Below are 16731 nucleotides of genomic sequence, written 5' to 3'. Positions count from 1 at the left end.
GTGAGTTATCTGGGTTCCTTAACCCTCACTAGCTCAGGTAGTGGCTGCTATCCTGGCTGCCTGGCTGGCTAAGTTTCTGACTAGCCTGCTAGCTTGCTAACAACGTGTTCGTTGCAGATAGTGTGCTTGTGTTTTAACATTCTTCTCTACTTTCAGATTGAAAAAAGATGGCCAGACACTACCCCGACTGCGACCACACAGAGGGCGCGCTTTCGGGCAAAGCCCCTGTCTGTGCCATCTGTGCTAGCCTCCCGCTAGCTAAGGCTACCAGGCGCCTTGCGTTCTGGAAGCGCAAGGACGCAGAGGAGACTGCACTGGTTCCATCCGGGGCTAACGCCCCCGTAGGAATGAGTACGTCTTCAGCATTGGACTTGTTGAGAGTGAGCAGTCGCCTTGCAGCGGCAGCTCCGCTCCCGGGTCCCTCCCCGTCTCCGCCGCCTGTCAGCCCTGGGGCTGCGGGCAGCGAGGCTGAGGAGCTTCAACCAAGCGGTGTCCAGCCTGAACTCGAGCTGGACATCAGCCTGGATGATGATAGTCTGCTAGACTTCTCCGATGAGCACAGCTCAATCGTGGAAGTAATGCAGACAAGCCGAGACGTTAGGATGCGGGTGGATACACCTCCTACCTCGTCTCGGATGCTGGGCCAGCAACTCCACGAGGTTGCGCTGAGAGCAGCCAGCTGCCTCGGGCTCCCTCTCCCTCCCCCTCCCAGCGTGCGGTCCTCGCTGCTGGACGGGGAGTTTTATGCTGGCTCCGCCGCGCCAGTTCCCAGCTGCATCCCCTTTTTCGAGGAGGTGCACAAGGAACTGCAGGCGACATGGGCGATACCCTACTCGGGCCGAGCCCCGGTGCCGGGGTTCGCGCCCTACATGCAGCTCCACATGGCTAAGGAGAGGGGCTACCTCTCTTTTCCTCAGGTGGAGGATGCAGTAGCGGGCTACCTCTCGCCCGCCTCCCCCACAATGCGCCTCGGCCAGAAGCCTCTCCTGCCCACGCGGGTGGGCAGACACCAGGCTCAGCTGGCAGAGAAGTCCTACTTGGCTGCAGGGCAGGCTGCCTGCACAACCAATACGGCTGCGTTGCTACAGCGCTACCAGGCAAAGCTCCTGACTGAGCTTGCCTTGTTGCTGGGGGAGGATCACCCGTCTGTGGCAGAACTCTGTCGCGCGACGGATCTGTCGCTCAGACTAACTCGGTGCACGTCACAGGCACTGGGGAGGGTGATGGGTGCCGCGGTGGCTACCCAGAGGTCTCTGTGGCTATCACTGGCTAAGCTGTCAGACAGAGAAAAAGCACCACTCCTCGACGCCCCGGTCTCTGTCCAGGGCGCCTTCGGGGAGGCAGTGGTCACAATGGCTGCCAAGTTCGAAGAACAGCAGAAGAGCAGAGAGGCATTCCAGGCTTGGATGCCTCGCTCTAGTGGCACGGGTGAGACGTCCTCCTCAGGGCACACCACACCCGCACCGGGCCAGAAGAGAAGCGGGTTCCGCTCGCCAGCGCCTCCAGCAAAGGTGTCCACCAGGCGAGGCTGGCAGAGACACCCCTTCCGCCCTCCAGCGCAGCCTGCAGCACAGCAACAACCGGCTGCGCGCCCTGCCCAGGGCGCAGCCCAGGCTCAACGGCAGCACTCCGCTCGCCGCGGGCGAGGCAGAGGGAGACCTCAGGCTTCCTGATCGTGACAGTCAGCCACTCGTCACACAGGGGGGAGCGGTGGAACCCACACCGCCTCCACAGAAATCAGCCCGTCGCTCACATGTGGAAATCATGTCCAGCACGGTAAGCAGGTTTTCACAAGCATCACAATCATATGTCCTAACTCCTGTCCCAGATGGCGCAGTGCCCAGGCATGCTTGTGCGACTCCCCCCGCGATGCACACAGTGCAATCGCACCCCTCTCAAATTTTTGCAAAAACATGAGGGGGCAGCCCCAGATCTCGTCCTCCTCCCTAGGCGGAGTGGGTGTAGATCTAGGCTTAGACTCATTGACCATGAGCGGGTTAGTCCCCAACAATTTCAACTCAAAGCACAACCTCCCTGGTTGTGTGGCGAGTTGGCGCGCATGCGCAGTGTCACCATGGGTGCTAAAGACGATCACAAGGGGTTACGTGCTGCAATTCGCCTGTTCCCCTCCGCCATTCAGCGGAGTGATACAATCTGTGGTGCAGCGAGAACAGTCTCACTTCCTACGGGAAGAGATAGTCTCCCTGCTCAGAATAGAAGCAATAAGCAGAGTTCCTCCAGAGGAGGAAGCTGCAGGCTTCTACAGCCGTTACTTCCTCGTTCCCAAAAAGGACGGGAAGTATCGGCCAATATTAGATCTACGTGTGTTAAACAAAGCACTCATGCCGCGACGGTTCAGAATGTTGACCCCACGCAGGCTTGTGCAGTTTATAAGGCCAAACTATTGGTTTATCACGATAGACTTAAAAGACGCATATTTCCACGTTCCGATCCACCACAGACATCGGAGATATCTGAGGTTTGCGTTCGGAGGAATAGCGTACCAATTCAACGCACTCCCATTCGGCCTATCTTTAGCGCCGAGGGTATTCACAGAGTGCGTAGAAGCAGCCATCGCGCCTTTACGTCACTGTTTTGGCGACTGGTTAGTTGCTTCTCATTCAGGGGCTGCAGCGGTGCAGGACGGCCATCTAGTGGTGGCGCACCTGTATCGACTGGGCTTTGTGATAAACAGAGAAAAAAGCGCTTTGTGCCCGAGGCAAATTACGCATTTTTTAGGCATGATTCTAGACTCCTCCTCCATGGAGGTCAGGCTGTCTCAAGAACGAATAAATGCCATCAAAACATGCGTGCGCCAGTTCCGACTGGGACAGTCAGTCTCGTCGCTGTGCTGCCAACGCCTGTTAGGAATGATGGCGTCAGCCGTCATATCGCTCCCGTTGGGGATGCTGCGTATGCGGCCATTCCAAATATGGTACCTGTCTATGAGGCTCAACGCAGTCACAGACAGGCATCGCAGAGTAGTGGTGTCCTCCAGATGCAGGAAAGCCCTGGCGATCTGGAGAACCCCCTGGTTTCTCACCACGTCGGGCACGATGGGCTCGCCTGCTCCTGTGGGCAGCGAGGCACGTCCTTCCCTCAGGGCAGTTCATATACCAGGTCACCTCAACTACGGTGCGGACCTGTTATCGAGGGGCGATCCTCGAGCAGCAGACTGGTGTCTTCACCCACAAGTGATAGACCAGATCTAGGTGCGCTTTTTCAGGGCGCAGGTGGACCTGTTCGCAAACAGGCAGAACACCTGCTGCCCGCTCTGGTTCTCGCTAGGGGGCGACGATCCCCCACTAGGCATAGACGCGCTGGGCCACCAGTGGCCAGCTCTACGCCTATATGCTTTTCCCCCGATCCCGCTCCTCCAGCAGGTGCTGTGCAGGATAGCGGACGAGGGCAGGGAATTGATATTGATAGCCCCCCACTGGCCCAATCAGCCATGGGCGGCAGATCTAGTCAATGTGTCAGTGCAGCAGCCTTGGGAGCTGCCTCTGCGGAGAGACATCCTAACGCAGGCGCACAGGACAGTGTGGCATCCCCATCCAGAGTGGTGGCGTCTCAGAGCCTGGCACCTGAGAGGTGCAGGCTCATAGCGTCAGGCCTGTCAGATGCGGTGGTGGCTACAATACAGAGCGCCCGAGCTGTATCGACACGGGCTTTGATACGCTGAAGTGGCGCAGTTTTGAGCGGTGGTGTGCTGCGCGTCAGCACGACCCCATTAACTGCGCGCTGGGCGTTATTCTAGAATTCCTACAGCAGTTGTTTGATGAGGGGAAGGCGGCTTCTACTCTCAAAGTGTACATGGCTGCCATTTCAGCCTGCCACGCAGGCATTAATGGCAGCTCTCCTGGCAGTCACCCGCTAGCGTCATGCTTTATGGCGGGGGTGAGACGGCTCAGGGTGCCAGAGAGACACCTCATACCCTCTTGGGATCTGCTAGTGGTGTTACGTGCTCTCACAGGGCCTCCGTTCGAGCCCCTGGAGACAGAAGACCGCGCTGCTGCTGGCGTTAACGTCAGCAAAACGTGTTGGTGACATGCAAGCCCTGTCAGTCAGTCCATCGTGCCTTCAGTTCTCGATCGCTGGTGACAGAGTGGTTATGCAACCTAATGCTGCCTACACACCTGAAGTGGTGGTAACCCCATTCCGCAATCAGGTGATTGAATTAGCAGTTTTCTCGTCTCCTCCTTTTGAGTCAGCAGAGGAGGAACGTTTGAATAAGCTCTGTCCAGTGCGCGCTCTCCGCTGTTACGCAGAGCGCACTAGAGCTTTCAGACAGTCAGATCAGCTATTCGTGTGCTTCGGTGCACGCGCAAAAGGCAGACCTCTATCAAAACCGAGCCTCTCCCGTTGGATAGTAGAGGCTATCGTGTTGTCTTATAAAAGCTTGTCTTTAGATCCCCCGGAGAAGTTGCATGCGCACTCTACGCGGGGGGTCTCGTCTTCCTGGGCCTTACTAAAGGGCGTCTCAGTGGAGGATATTTGCAAAGCTGCAAGCTGGAGTTCTCGCCACACTTTCATTAGATTCTATATGTTAGATGTGGCTGAACCTAGTTTTCTTCATAGCGTTCTGCGGGCAAGCGATCTCTGAATCCCCTGGCCTGAGAACGATATATATGATAAGTGTGTTCATTAGTGTCTACATGTTATGTTGCACATGAAACATCCCAGGGTTTCCTTACGGGCGCAGGATCACGGATCCCTGTCGCCTATGATAAAGGTGGCCCTGTTGAATTCATGGTGTTCTGCAGGCAAGCGAGCTCTGAATCCCCTGACCTGAGAACGATGTATATGATAAGTGTGTTCATCGGTGTCTACATGTTTGTTGCACATGAAACACTCCAGGGTGGTTTCCTACAGGCGCAGGATCGCGATCCTTGCCGCCTATGATAAAGGTTGCCCTGTTAATATGTTCACCGCCAGCGGCCGTATGAACCTCTATGAGGGCAAGGGCTTCAATAGCTGGTGTGTGTGATTGGCTGCCACTGTATTATCACGCGGGAATGTATAGGGTCCCATACTGTTATGTCGCAGTGAACTGCGACAAGGAACGTCTCGGTTACGTACGTAACCTCGGTTCCTTGAGCAGGAACCAGACATAACAAAGTTGGCGTGTACAGTGTTACCTTGGATTGATTGTCTTGCTCAGTTTCTTTCCGAGGCAGATCTGAGGGCGCGTAATAAGATAAGGACTCCTGAGGGGCGGGCTCAGGAGCGCGCGCTGACAGATCTCGCGGCCTTTCAGGCGTGAATAGATAAATGCTTCGATTTGTACCCCATGACTGACGTCATGTACCATACTGTTATGTCTGGTTCCTGCTCAAGGAACCGAGGTTACGTACGTAACCGAGACGTTTTCCCACATGTGTGTATATATCTCTTGGCAAGTGTGCATGTAAAATCAGTTGCCATTTGCATGACTTACTGTACATATACACTCTTTAGCCATTGATGGATAATTGGTGTGGGACTCACACCATCAGCACTTGCACAGGAAGCTGTACATGCATGTCATATTGGATCCAATGTGTGTCCAGGGTGTGTGTGTGTTTAACATATGGAAAAATTAGCTGATTTCCATTTTGCTCACCTAAACACAAACAGCGTAGCACACGGCTAACAGCAAGTCCTGGCTTTCCTCCACAGGGAGCACAAAATGCTGATGAAACATGTGCCTTCAGTTCTCAGAAGTGTTCCATGTGTCAACACCCTAAAGCTTTGGATGAAACCATCTACTAAATGAATAGTCCTACTTATTAAAGTCATGAAGTAACGTAATCACTGTCAGGTTGTTTTCCCCACCGGGGTTTCTGAGAATGTGAGAACTCCAGAATGTGAGTTGTCAGAAGTTCTTTAATTAGGAATGACTTCTTCATCACGAGGCAGACTCCATGTTTTTTGTTGTTGTTGTTGTTGTTGTTGTTGTTTGTTTGCCCCTGGCTAAGGTTGAGATTGAATCATGGGTCACAGGCATGGGTTAGAACTGCACCAGGAGTGAGTTATCAAGTGACATGCGAGGCGAAGCCTGCCAGTGTCCCAGTGCCACATCCTTTCCCCAGTGAAGCCTACCTACAGTGTCTGTGGCTGAAGTAAATACAGGAACGTTTTTGAAAGTCTGCCATCCTGCGCATATGCAAAGACTTTGATGCACTCCGTTGGTGGTGTTTTTTTACTGAAGTAAATGCTGATAGTAGCAGTAAGCAGATGCTCCTGCTGAGTAACACCTGCTCTTAAAGCAGCAATAAGGAGTTCTATTCCAAAACTAGCAAGCTAACTAACTACCTAAAAGGCATGCAAAAATCTTGCAAGCACCATCAACAGCCCAGCCGACACATCCCAGCTTGCTAAGACACTTACTGATGTCTTTTGGCAGTATAGCTGGCAATGCCATGATGCGAAAGTTTTTCATCCATTTTTGCAGGGTGTTCCAGCCCAGAACACAGAACTACATAGGGCATATACTGGATGGCTAGTGGGAAAGACACAGGTGTTTATCTTTCCTTCACATGACCATATGCTATCAAAATTAATTTGAGGATGGTACCAAAACTAGTTGCCTATAAAACCATACCTCAAAAAGTGTCACATTTTTGCATAGTTTTTACTTTAAGTTCGGAGGACCACAGAAAATGCTTGGATCTCACATTCACTGCACTGCACTATACTATCAATATATATTCACTATCCTTGTAGTATAAATTCACCTAGTCATTCTCAATGTGGCACACATGCTGTAAGCAACACGCACGTATCAGCAGAAGGTCATCAAGACTGAAGTTAAGTGGCCATTTTGTGTCCAGAGTGATGGTTACTGGTTCTCAGTGCGAGACATAGCCTCTCCTCCACCGAAAGGCCTGGAGCTGCGAGTGAGTGAGTGAGTGAGGGTTGGGAGGGAGATAAGCTGAGGTTTCAAGAGGCTGGCTGCTTAGGAGCTAAAAATACTGTCCTGAAAGACACTCTCTGACACATCTCTCTGTCTGACAAGACCAGTTCAGCCCAGACACATGCACACACACACACCACAGATATAGCCTCTTTCTATCACACATACACACACATCCACACACACACACACACACACACACACACACACACACACACACACACAGACACTTACAGTTCCACACACATATGCATGTGACAGACGCAGTATCACAAATATCCGGATGCATCCTCATCACACATTCTGACTTTCTCTCCCATCTCAAAGAGACACACACAGTCACACAGACACGCAGAGAGAGGGAGGGAGAGAACTCTAGACAGTTGACCCTGTGTGCTAAGCCATCTCACAGCAGGGGTGTGTGTGTGTGAATGCACTGTGATGGCTGAGCAGAGACTCCGTGATGACACCAGACATACCAGGCTCCGACGCTTATCAATCACAGCCAGCCCTGTCTCACCTATCACAGTCTACTCTGTCTCACTGTTCAGTCTATTCTGTCTCACTGCAAACATTCTATTCTGTCTCACCGATCACAGTCCATTCTGTCTCACTGTTCAGTCAATTCTGTCTCACCGATCACAGTCTGTTCTGTCTCACTGCTTACAGTCTATTCTGTCTTACTGTTCACAGTGTATTCTGTCTCACCCATCACATTCTATTCTGTCTCACTGCTTACAGTCTATTATGTCTCATCGATCAAAGTCTATTCCGTCCCATTGCTTATAGTCTATTCTGTCTCACTGACCACAGTCTACTCTGTCTCACTGCACACAGTCTATTGTGTCTCACTGCTCACAGTCCTTCACACTGTCTTACTGCACCCGTGCAGCCTTGTTACCCTTTCCCCATGGTCCTAATGTGACATGTTCTCTATAAGCACATAGCTACCCACAGCTAGAGCCACACACCAGATGATATCATCTCTGGTGACTACGACCCATGCATCGATGGAAACATTTTCGGCGTTGTTGAATATACAACACCCGCCATTTCTACCTCCGACCAGAAAGGGAAGTTGAATATTTGTTTGAACTAGGGATCTAAGTGGAGTGATGTTTTAGGAAGTTTCCCAGGGTTCTTCCTCACTCCGCTCTGACGGCTTGGTCTGCAGGATGCGGAAGCACTCGGGATGAAAGGTGCTGTTGGAACACGCTCAGTGCTGATCAACTGCGTCTCTAATTTGCCTGAAAGGCTTCATATCTAATTAATGCCAGCCAATAAAGCTGCCTAATGACCTACAAGTTCCTGTTCCCTTTTTTTTTCTCTTCCTTCTCCCGAACAAAATTGATTCTCATTAAAAAGGTGCTTAATAAGATGAAATCTATTTGTGTGTGTGCGTGCGTGCGTGCGTGCGTGCGTGCGTGTGTCTGTGTGTCTCTGTGTGTCTCTGTGTGTGTGTGTGTGTGTGTGTGTGTGTGTGTGTGTGTGTGTCTGTGTGTGTGTGTGTTTGTGTGCTTGCTTCACTGATAGGGAGACATAACGAAGAGGAGAGTGGGAATTGGAGGAAAGGAAATTAGGAAAAGTTAGGTTGAGAGAGATTGGGTTAGAGAGAGGGAACACGATGGATGGAGAAAATGACACAAAAGTAAGAGATAAAAAAGAGGGATAGAGAGAAGTAAAGCGCTATAAGGGGAAAGGGTTGCTCAGCCATGAAGGCTCTCTCATCTAACCAGGGAGAATAATGAAGGAGAAAGAAAGAAGAAGTGAAAAGGCATCGATGCTCTCTCTTTCTCTCTGTATCTCTCTCTCTCTCGCTTTCTTTCTTTTTTTCTTTCTCACTCACGCTTGCTTGCATGCACACATATACAGAATTCTGTGCGTGTATCTACTTAGTTATGCCATCTGCCCAGAAAGTAAACACAGTCTCCTATATCGGATTATATTATGAGTGATTGTGTTGCTTCCGACTTGTGTGTGTGTGTGTGTGTGTGTGTGTGTGTGTGGGTGTATATATACACGCAGGCTTTGTGGGCATGTGTGCACAGGTGTATAATTGTGTTTGTTCTTGCTCTGCATGTCTGTGTGAGCTTAATTTAATTTGTCTTTCCTTCTGTGTGTGTGTGTGTGTGTGTGTGTATGTGTTAGATATTACCTAGGCCGGAGACCTGTTATTGTAATTGCGGATCCAGACATGTTAAGGCAGGTGATGGTGAAGGATTTCAGCCTGTTTCCCAACAGGATGGTAAGTCACACGGGGTTCCACCACAAACACACACTTTACAAAACACACCTCACTGTGAAACTGATCACACTAGAACACACACTTCATACATACCTCCCAACAACACAGCCTTCACACAAACGGTCACCATGGGACCAAACGCCTCTTCTCTCACTAAAGCACAAGCACCTTACACATCGCTCACAATAGACCACATATGCACAAGCTTAAACAAGCTTAAACCACATTGTGAAGAGCGCCTCACTGGCAAACATTTCAGCAACACATACTTCATCATAACCTTTACCAGTATGTGTAACCTTTAAAATAACAACTAATTTCTCCAATTGTTCCTTGCTCTCTGGAGATCATACTTAGTATGCCATTACTGTATGTTTCATATATTTAACCAAGTACTGGAACACTTTTATGTACATATCTGTCTTCACCATGAACACACACACATAGCACCTGCTGTTGCGTTCAAGTCTGTGTTCCTCAGCTGTCTTTTTATTGAAACTCACCTAGAACAAAATAGCCTTTCAGATATTCTTCTTTTGCTCTTGTAAATAATGTTTAATGGTCTGCCTTTTTATGTTTACCACTGCCATAAACATTGCTGTTAATGGGACATGCCATTGGGATAATGACACACACACACACACACACACCCACACCCACACACACACACACACCTTCAAGCCAGCAGGGAAATCATTAAGTGAGTTTCCATGGAGGCCTGAACAACAAACATAAAATGAAACATGCTCCTTGCATAAAGATATGTTCAGAACACACACACTCACACACACACACACACACACACACACAAAGCTCACACACAGCTCACACACACTCACACACACACACACACACACACACACACACACACACACACACACACACAGCTCACATCACTTTCTGTTCAATTCCATTCAGTTAAAGTCAGCGAGTGAGTTTTGCTGTTTTATAAGCAGGTTTTGCTGAGCAAATTATGTTTTTGTTTGCCAAGCATACACAGAGTTTGAATATGTCTCTCTCTCTCTCTCTCTCTCTCTCTTTCTCTCTCTCTCTCTCTCTTTATGAGCCATGTCCATATGTCACTGAGAGAAAGGGAGAGAGAGAAAGAGAAAGAGAGTGTTTATTGTTGTATTGTTGAGAGTGTATTTATTGTTTTTAATGAAACACTATGCTTTGGCATCAGCCATTCCGATAAAGCTATCTGAATTAGAGAGAGAGAGAGAGAGAGAGAGAGAGAGAGAGAGAGAGAGAGAGAGAGAGAGAGAGAGAGAGAGAGAGAGAGAGAGAGAGAGAGAGAGAGAGAGAGAGAGAGAGAGAGAGAGAGAGAGAGAGAGAGAGAGAGAGAGAGAGACTCTGGAGATGGACCGGAGAGGCTGTGGGTTGGGACTCACACGAGGCACGGAGGCCTGGGAGCCCAGAGCTACACACTTCACTTCACTCTATTCTATTCTATTCTATTGTATCTCTCCTTATTCCTTTTTTAAGTTTTTCTTTGTTTTAATTAGTCTATATTTCTGTCTATCTGTCTGTCTATCTTTTTGCAAGGGGCATTTGTTTCTTAGTTCTTCTATCCATCTGCCTATCCGTCCATCTGTCAAATAACCAAAAGCCTCTTGCAGATATTGCATATGTAACAGATGCACATGATCAGATGTCAAATGTCCTGCAGTAATATACAGAGAGATAAACAAACAAACAACCAAGCTATGCCATCAATGTGTGCTGGATATCTCCCTCTCTGTCTCCAACCCCCACACCCCCATCAGAGAGTGCGCTTCTCCAGTAAGCCCATGAGTGACTGTCTTCTAATGCTGACTGATGAACAGTGGAAGCGAGTGCGCAGTATCCTCACGCCGTCCTTCAGTGCTGCCAAGATGAAAGAGGTGAGTGACCAGGTCTCGGGATCCCAGGTCTCAAATCTCTTTTACTCTATACATCTCTCTCTCTCCCTCTCCCTCTCTCTCTCTCTCTCACTGTCTCTGTCTCTTTCTCCCTCTCTCTCTCTCCCCTTCTCTCTCCCTCTCTCGGTCTCTCTCTCTCTTTCTCTCTCTTTCTCTCTTTCTGTCTGTGTATCTCTCACTGTCTGTGCCCCCGTCACACATCATCCCTGTGTCTATGGGCTGCTCATATGGAGACCTAGCCTGGCAGGTGCTCTTTGAGTTATTCTGTGTGCGGGGGCGTCGGGGTGAAGATCGTCTCTGCGGGCAGAATATGTACTCCACACACGTAGACATGCCCACTGAAGGCAAGGGTCATGGGCAGGCCACGCACGGCACACAGTCTGCTATTTAGACTGCCAGGGCTTTGATGTGATACTGAAGGGTTTGTTGTTGTAGAGGTGTGTGTGTGTGTGTGTGTGTGTGTGTGTGTGTGTGTGTGTGTGTGTGTGTGTGTGTGTGTGTGTGTGTGTGAATGTGTGACATTTTGTGTGTTATGTATGTGTTTTTGCGAACTATATTTGCACTGTTTTCTAGTTTCACTCAAGAAAGAGTGGCTTTGTAACTTAGAGTAAGAGTGTGTGCGTGTGTGTGTCTGTGCACGCAAGCGTGCTCGTGAGATTTAGTCATTGTGGAGAAATAGCACATATAAAAACCTTACACCACACTGGGAAGCCAATTAAACTAGAGAGCATTTTAAGTATTTCTGAGAGAGCAGAAGAAGGGTTAGTTCCAGTGTGTGTGTGTGTGTGCGTGCATGCGTGCGTGCGTGCGTGTGTGTGTGTGTGTGTGTGTGCGTGCATGTGACTGTTACAACCTAACTTTTGACTTAAACAGAAGTGCACAGACATACATAGAGAAATATGCACAGAAAACGTATTGTGCACTGATTTAGGCTTTCTGCTCCGCCTTTATCCCACACACTGCACATACTCACAACACTCAAGCACACCTACAGACCCATACGCATACTGAATACACACACTAAAAACAGTCCTCTAGACACACACTGGGCCATTTTATAATCAGTCTGCTGGTGTCAGCGCATCACACACAAGCTGTGGCAGCTTAGTCAGTTGCTGACTCTGGCACACAACTGACACAGGTCAGCCAGCAAAGGTCAACCAGCACAGGTCAACTAACACAGGTCAACCGACACAGGTCAACCGGCACAGGTCAACCGGCACAGGTCTGGCACAGGTCAACCAACACAGGTCAACCAACACAGGTCAACCAACACAGGTCAACCGGCACAGGTCAACCGACACAGGTCAACCGACACACAGGTCAACCGACACAGGTCAACCGGCACAGGTCTGGCACAGGTCAACCAACACAGGTCAACCAACACAGGTCAACCGACACAGGTCAACAGACACACAGGTCAACCGGCACAGGTCAACCGGCACAGGTCTGGCACAGGTCAACCAACACAGGTCAACCGGCACAGGTCAACTGGCACAGGTCAACCGGCACAGGTCTGGCACACAACCGGCACAGGTCAACCGGCACAGGTCAACCGACACAGGACTGGTACACAACCGGTCTGTTGCTCAATGTCAGCTTCTTGCTGGGAGGCAGTCTTGCAGTGAGCTCACACTCACGCACTCTTCCAGAGAGTGTCATGGGAGAGTGAGGAGCTGGCCTTGACAGAGCCATAAATAATTTACGACTTTATAAACAGCGTTTACTGTCAACAGCCTAGCCACAGGCACAGCCAGGGCGGCGAATGGCTCCATCATGGTCAGCTCTCTGTTTGTTTTTGCACTTTAAGAGAGAAACATCAGGGTGCTGTTTTCAGTTTTATAGCAGGAGGGGTTTCACCCGCCGGACGGTGGTCAGATACAGACAGGGCAGTAAGTGTGTGTGTGGGGACGAGAGAGAGAGATTATATATATATATATATATATATATATGAGAGAGAGAGAGTGTGTGTGAGAGTGTGTGTGTGTGTGTCAGAGAGAGAGAGTGTGTGTGTTTAAATGTGTGTTTGTGTCTCATTTTGATTTTTCTTTCTGCTTTCACAGAAAAAATACACAGTCACACACAAGGGAGTCCCTACATTTTGCCTATTCACATACACAGAGCCCATATACACCCACTCATATGTGAAGACAAACCCACATGCACACACACGTAAGCACACAGACACACACACACACTCATGAATTTTCATTCAAATACTGACAGGAAGAAACACACAGAAACGCCACAATGAATATTCAGGTAGTCATTATTTCAGTATTCATGCAGACACACATGTACTCACACACACACTCACACTTACTGCGTATTCATGAAGTAATCAGAAGTCATTCGACTCTCCAAACAACGTATGACATAGAGGGCCTCATTTACTAACATTGCGACCGCAGCTTAATCTGCGCCTTTGCCAAACCACAAATAACGCACGGTATTTTGCATCCTATTTATCAAACAAGAACCCTCGTCGCGTCATCTGCGCCTAACACCGCCCATTAGTGTTATTTAGCGCTCCGCGAAAATAGGGAAGAAAGACCCTGCATGTTCCACCGTGGATGATGAGCTAAAATTAGAATTAGAGCTTTTGGTTCACGAGGTTACAGCAAACTAACCCAGGTAAATATAGAAACTCATAAATATTTCTCCGTTTAGCCCTTCCGTCCACATTAAAAGTTGTGATCACTTTGAATTCAAGACTGTCTTTTATTGGTGAGCTGATTTGGGGAAATTAAACTTTTCAGCGAACATTGAGTTTCTGGGTTGCTATGGTTTCCCCTCAGGGTGCCTGTGCAGCCTCATATTAACGAGTTTATGTTCACAAGAAAGTTCATATTCACACATATTAACATAAGTTAATCACACACAGGCAAACTGTTAAGATGGGTCTCTAAGCTAGAGATAGCTAGGATAGTTAATATCCAGGTTAACCGCTCCATAGCATCCTGTTAAATAGTCTGGTAGGAATACACGACACCCCTTACTTTAAAACGCCGTATACCAACACTGAAAACCATTCTTTTCAAAAACGCTGCCCTAGGCAGATACATTTGAAAACTGTAGTTGTAGGTTGCCATGGCACTGGGGGTAGCTTGCGCTTGAGAGGCTATAACGTCAAAATAAACATGGAAGGTGAAATGAATATGCTGCTCTGTCTCTACAATTTACTTACCGGTAGTTTAGTTAGTGTACTTCGAGTACAAGTACTTTTCCTGAATAGCCTCTCCTAATGTCCAGTTTGTAGAGGAATGGGAAACAGGCCTGAGAGATCTGAGAGAGGCAGTGTGAACACACAGTAACACTTAGACACAGTAACACTGAAGCGCAGTAACACTGAAACACAGTAACACTGAGACACAGTAACACTGAGACACAGTAGCACTGAAGTGCAGTAACACTGAGACACAGTAACACTGAAACACAGTAACACTGAGACACAGTAGCACTGAGACACAGTAATGAGACACTCATGATATATAGAGAGAAAGGGACAGAGAGAGAGATAGAGAGAGGGGAAAGGGAGAGAGAGAGAGTGAGAGAGGGAAAGGGAGAGATCGAATGAGAGAGGGAGTTAAAGAAAGAAAGTATGTGAAGGAAGCTGAGATGCTCAGAATCCCACCAGAGCGTGACCTGGCTTTAGTGTTCCACATCTCTCTCTCTCTCCCTCTCTCTCTCTCTCTCTCTCTCTCCCCCCCCACCCCCCCTCTCTGTCCATATCTGTAGAGAGTCTGGTCCTCCCTGGTCCGTCTCCCTGCACAGGTCTGAGATCAGTGTGTTCAGTGGAGCTGCACTGAGCTTATGAGCAGACAGGCAGCCTCTCTGGCCGCAGGGTTCCGCATGAGGCATGTCAAACCACACCAATGAATATGTATTCATGTCGAAGCATCTCAGTCATTCTGCATTCTGCTCAGCTCAAGTCATTTTTATCTCCTTCAAATGCCAAGACTTTTTTTTTTTTTGAAAATTAAGATGTTAAAGGCACAACAAAACAGGTTTCCGTAAACTCTCAAGACTCAGATTGATGCTACATTTTTCATATGATTCTATTTGTGTTTATGGATCAGAAGCATTTAGTACTCTGGAGATTCTGCATACGCTACTGTGTTAGTGCATGCACCCCTTTCCTGAATGAACAATCATATTTAATAAAGCATCTGTGGGCTGTAGTCATAATACTCAGTGGTATATTATTGTGGCAGTTGTTAGTGCATTGGTGCCACATCACTGCTGTTTTATTGTCTGCCGTGGTTCCTGTACTGTAAAATCATCGTTGACATGTAAATGAGGTAAGACATATTCAGTGTCCCGTACTTACTAAAGGTCTGCTTGCCACAGAGCCCCAGTGAGAGGGAATATAAAATTGGCAGGTGATCAAAGAAAAATACGGTCGCGTGAAGGGGGGTTTGCGCGCCGCCGTGTGTGTGAATGTGCTGTAGATTAGTCCCATGATGCTGTGCCAGTGTGAGAGAGAATGGTTCAAGTTTGATTCTGAGTTTAGTGTTCATTATTTCAGAACGTAGATTGCATCTTCATTGTTGTGTTAATGTCAAAAGCGTCAAATTCTGTTATCATTTTGAGTGCGTGCGCGATGCGTAATTGCCTGTGTGTTAGCGTATTTGTGCACCCTTACCCACTGTGTTATGTAGAGATTAGATTAGATCTCCCATGGCGTTTCAGTCCCTCTGTATCAGTGGTTTTCTGTGTGTGCGTCACAGTAGAGGGCAAAGAGGCCAAAGAGATCTGCGCGTTTCCCGCATCGTTACAATACTACTGGTTTTACTTTACACCAGTGACCTCTTCTGCAACACCGTAATTTGCACTTCTCAAAACAAAACCTCGGCAAGGTTTCTTCCTCCTGAAACAAGTCTCCTTCCTCCTGGACTCCTCTGACTGCAATCACAGTGCTCGATGTGAATCAATCATGACTTGTCTGAGAAGAAAACCAATGAACCTTCTTCATTTACTTAGCCTTTGTGGCCACAGCGCACTTATAGGCAGTGAACAGTGTTTTGGAATCTTCTAGAAAAGAATGGTGCAGACATTTACTGTCAGCCTAAAGCAGACGTCTTTGTTTTTCTCTGGATGTATGCTTTTCTGAATCAGCAGCAGCAGTGGCATTTAATCACTTCGGCCATAAAACAGACCAGTAGGCGGAACTTATGACCAAGTAAAGGCATTACCACAGAAGTATCAGCCTTCATTTCACATCTGACCTTTTAACCATGCAGCCCTATATGTTTACAAACATTTAGTTGTCAATTCAGATGTTTTGTTTGGTGATTATGTGGTATGAGGGTTATGAAGGTGCCCCCAGCTTTGAGTTGGTTTTAGAACTGGATCTGTCCCTGTTCTGGAACAGATTTGGTCCAGATCAGCACCGGATCGAGCCCAGAGTCAGCCGTGGTCTGGGTCAAGCATCGGCGAACGCGGGAGTGGGAGTGGGAGAGTGGTCTTGAAAAGCATCTCTCTCCTGCACCAGTCCTGTTTAATGAGTAAATGAATTGATTAGCTGGTGTTTGATCTATCATCAGCAGCACACTTCTCCCTATGGTAATGACCACTTTAATTACACACACACACTTTAATGTCCTTTTAATTGATTCAGCTCCTGTGATGTCCTCGCTCACAAATAAATGCGTGAATATGCACACGTACACACACACATACACACACAC

General features: G+C 48.4%; 1 protein-coding gene across 2 annotated transcripts in view; it reads left to right on the top strand.

Moving 5' to 3' along the window:
- tbxas1 (thromboxane A synthase 1 (platelet)) overlaps positions 1 to 16731 on the top strand; it is a 64510-nt gene that overhangs the window by 32337 nt on the left and 15442 nt on the right. For both annotated transcript variants that reach the window (XM_031564522.2, XM_031564521.2), the window contains exons 5-6: positions 9044 to 9140; positions 10907 to 11023. In XM_031564522.2, coding sequence (XP_031420382.1) covers positions 9044 to 9140; positions 10907 to 11023 — 214 coding nt within the window. The remainder of the gene's footprint in view (positions 1 to 9043; positions 9141 to 10906; positions 11024 to 16731) is intronic.

Source organism: Clupea harengus, chromosome 3, assembly GCF_900700415.2.
Source record: "Clupea harengus chromosome 3, Ch_v2.0.2, whole genome shotgun sequence".
NCBI lineage: Eukaryota > Metazoa > Chordata > Actinopteri > Clupeiformes > Clupeidae > Clupea > Clupea harengus.
The sequence above is the reverse complement of the archived record's forward strand: the minus strand, read 5'-3'. Positions and strand labels throughout refer to the sequence as shown.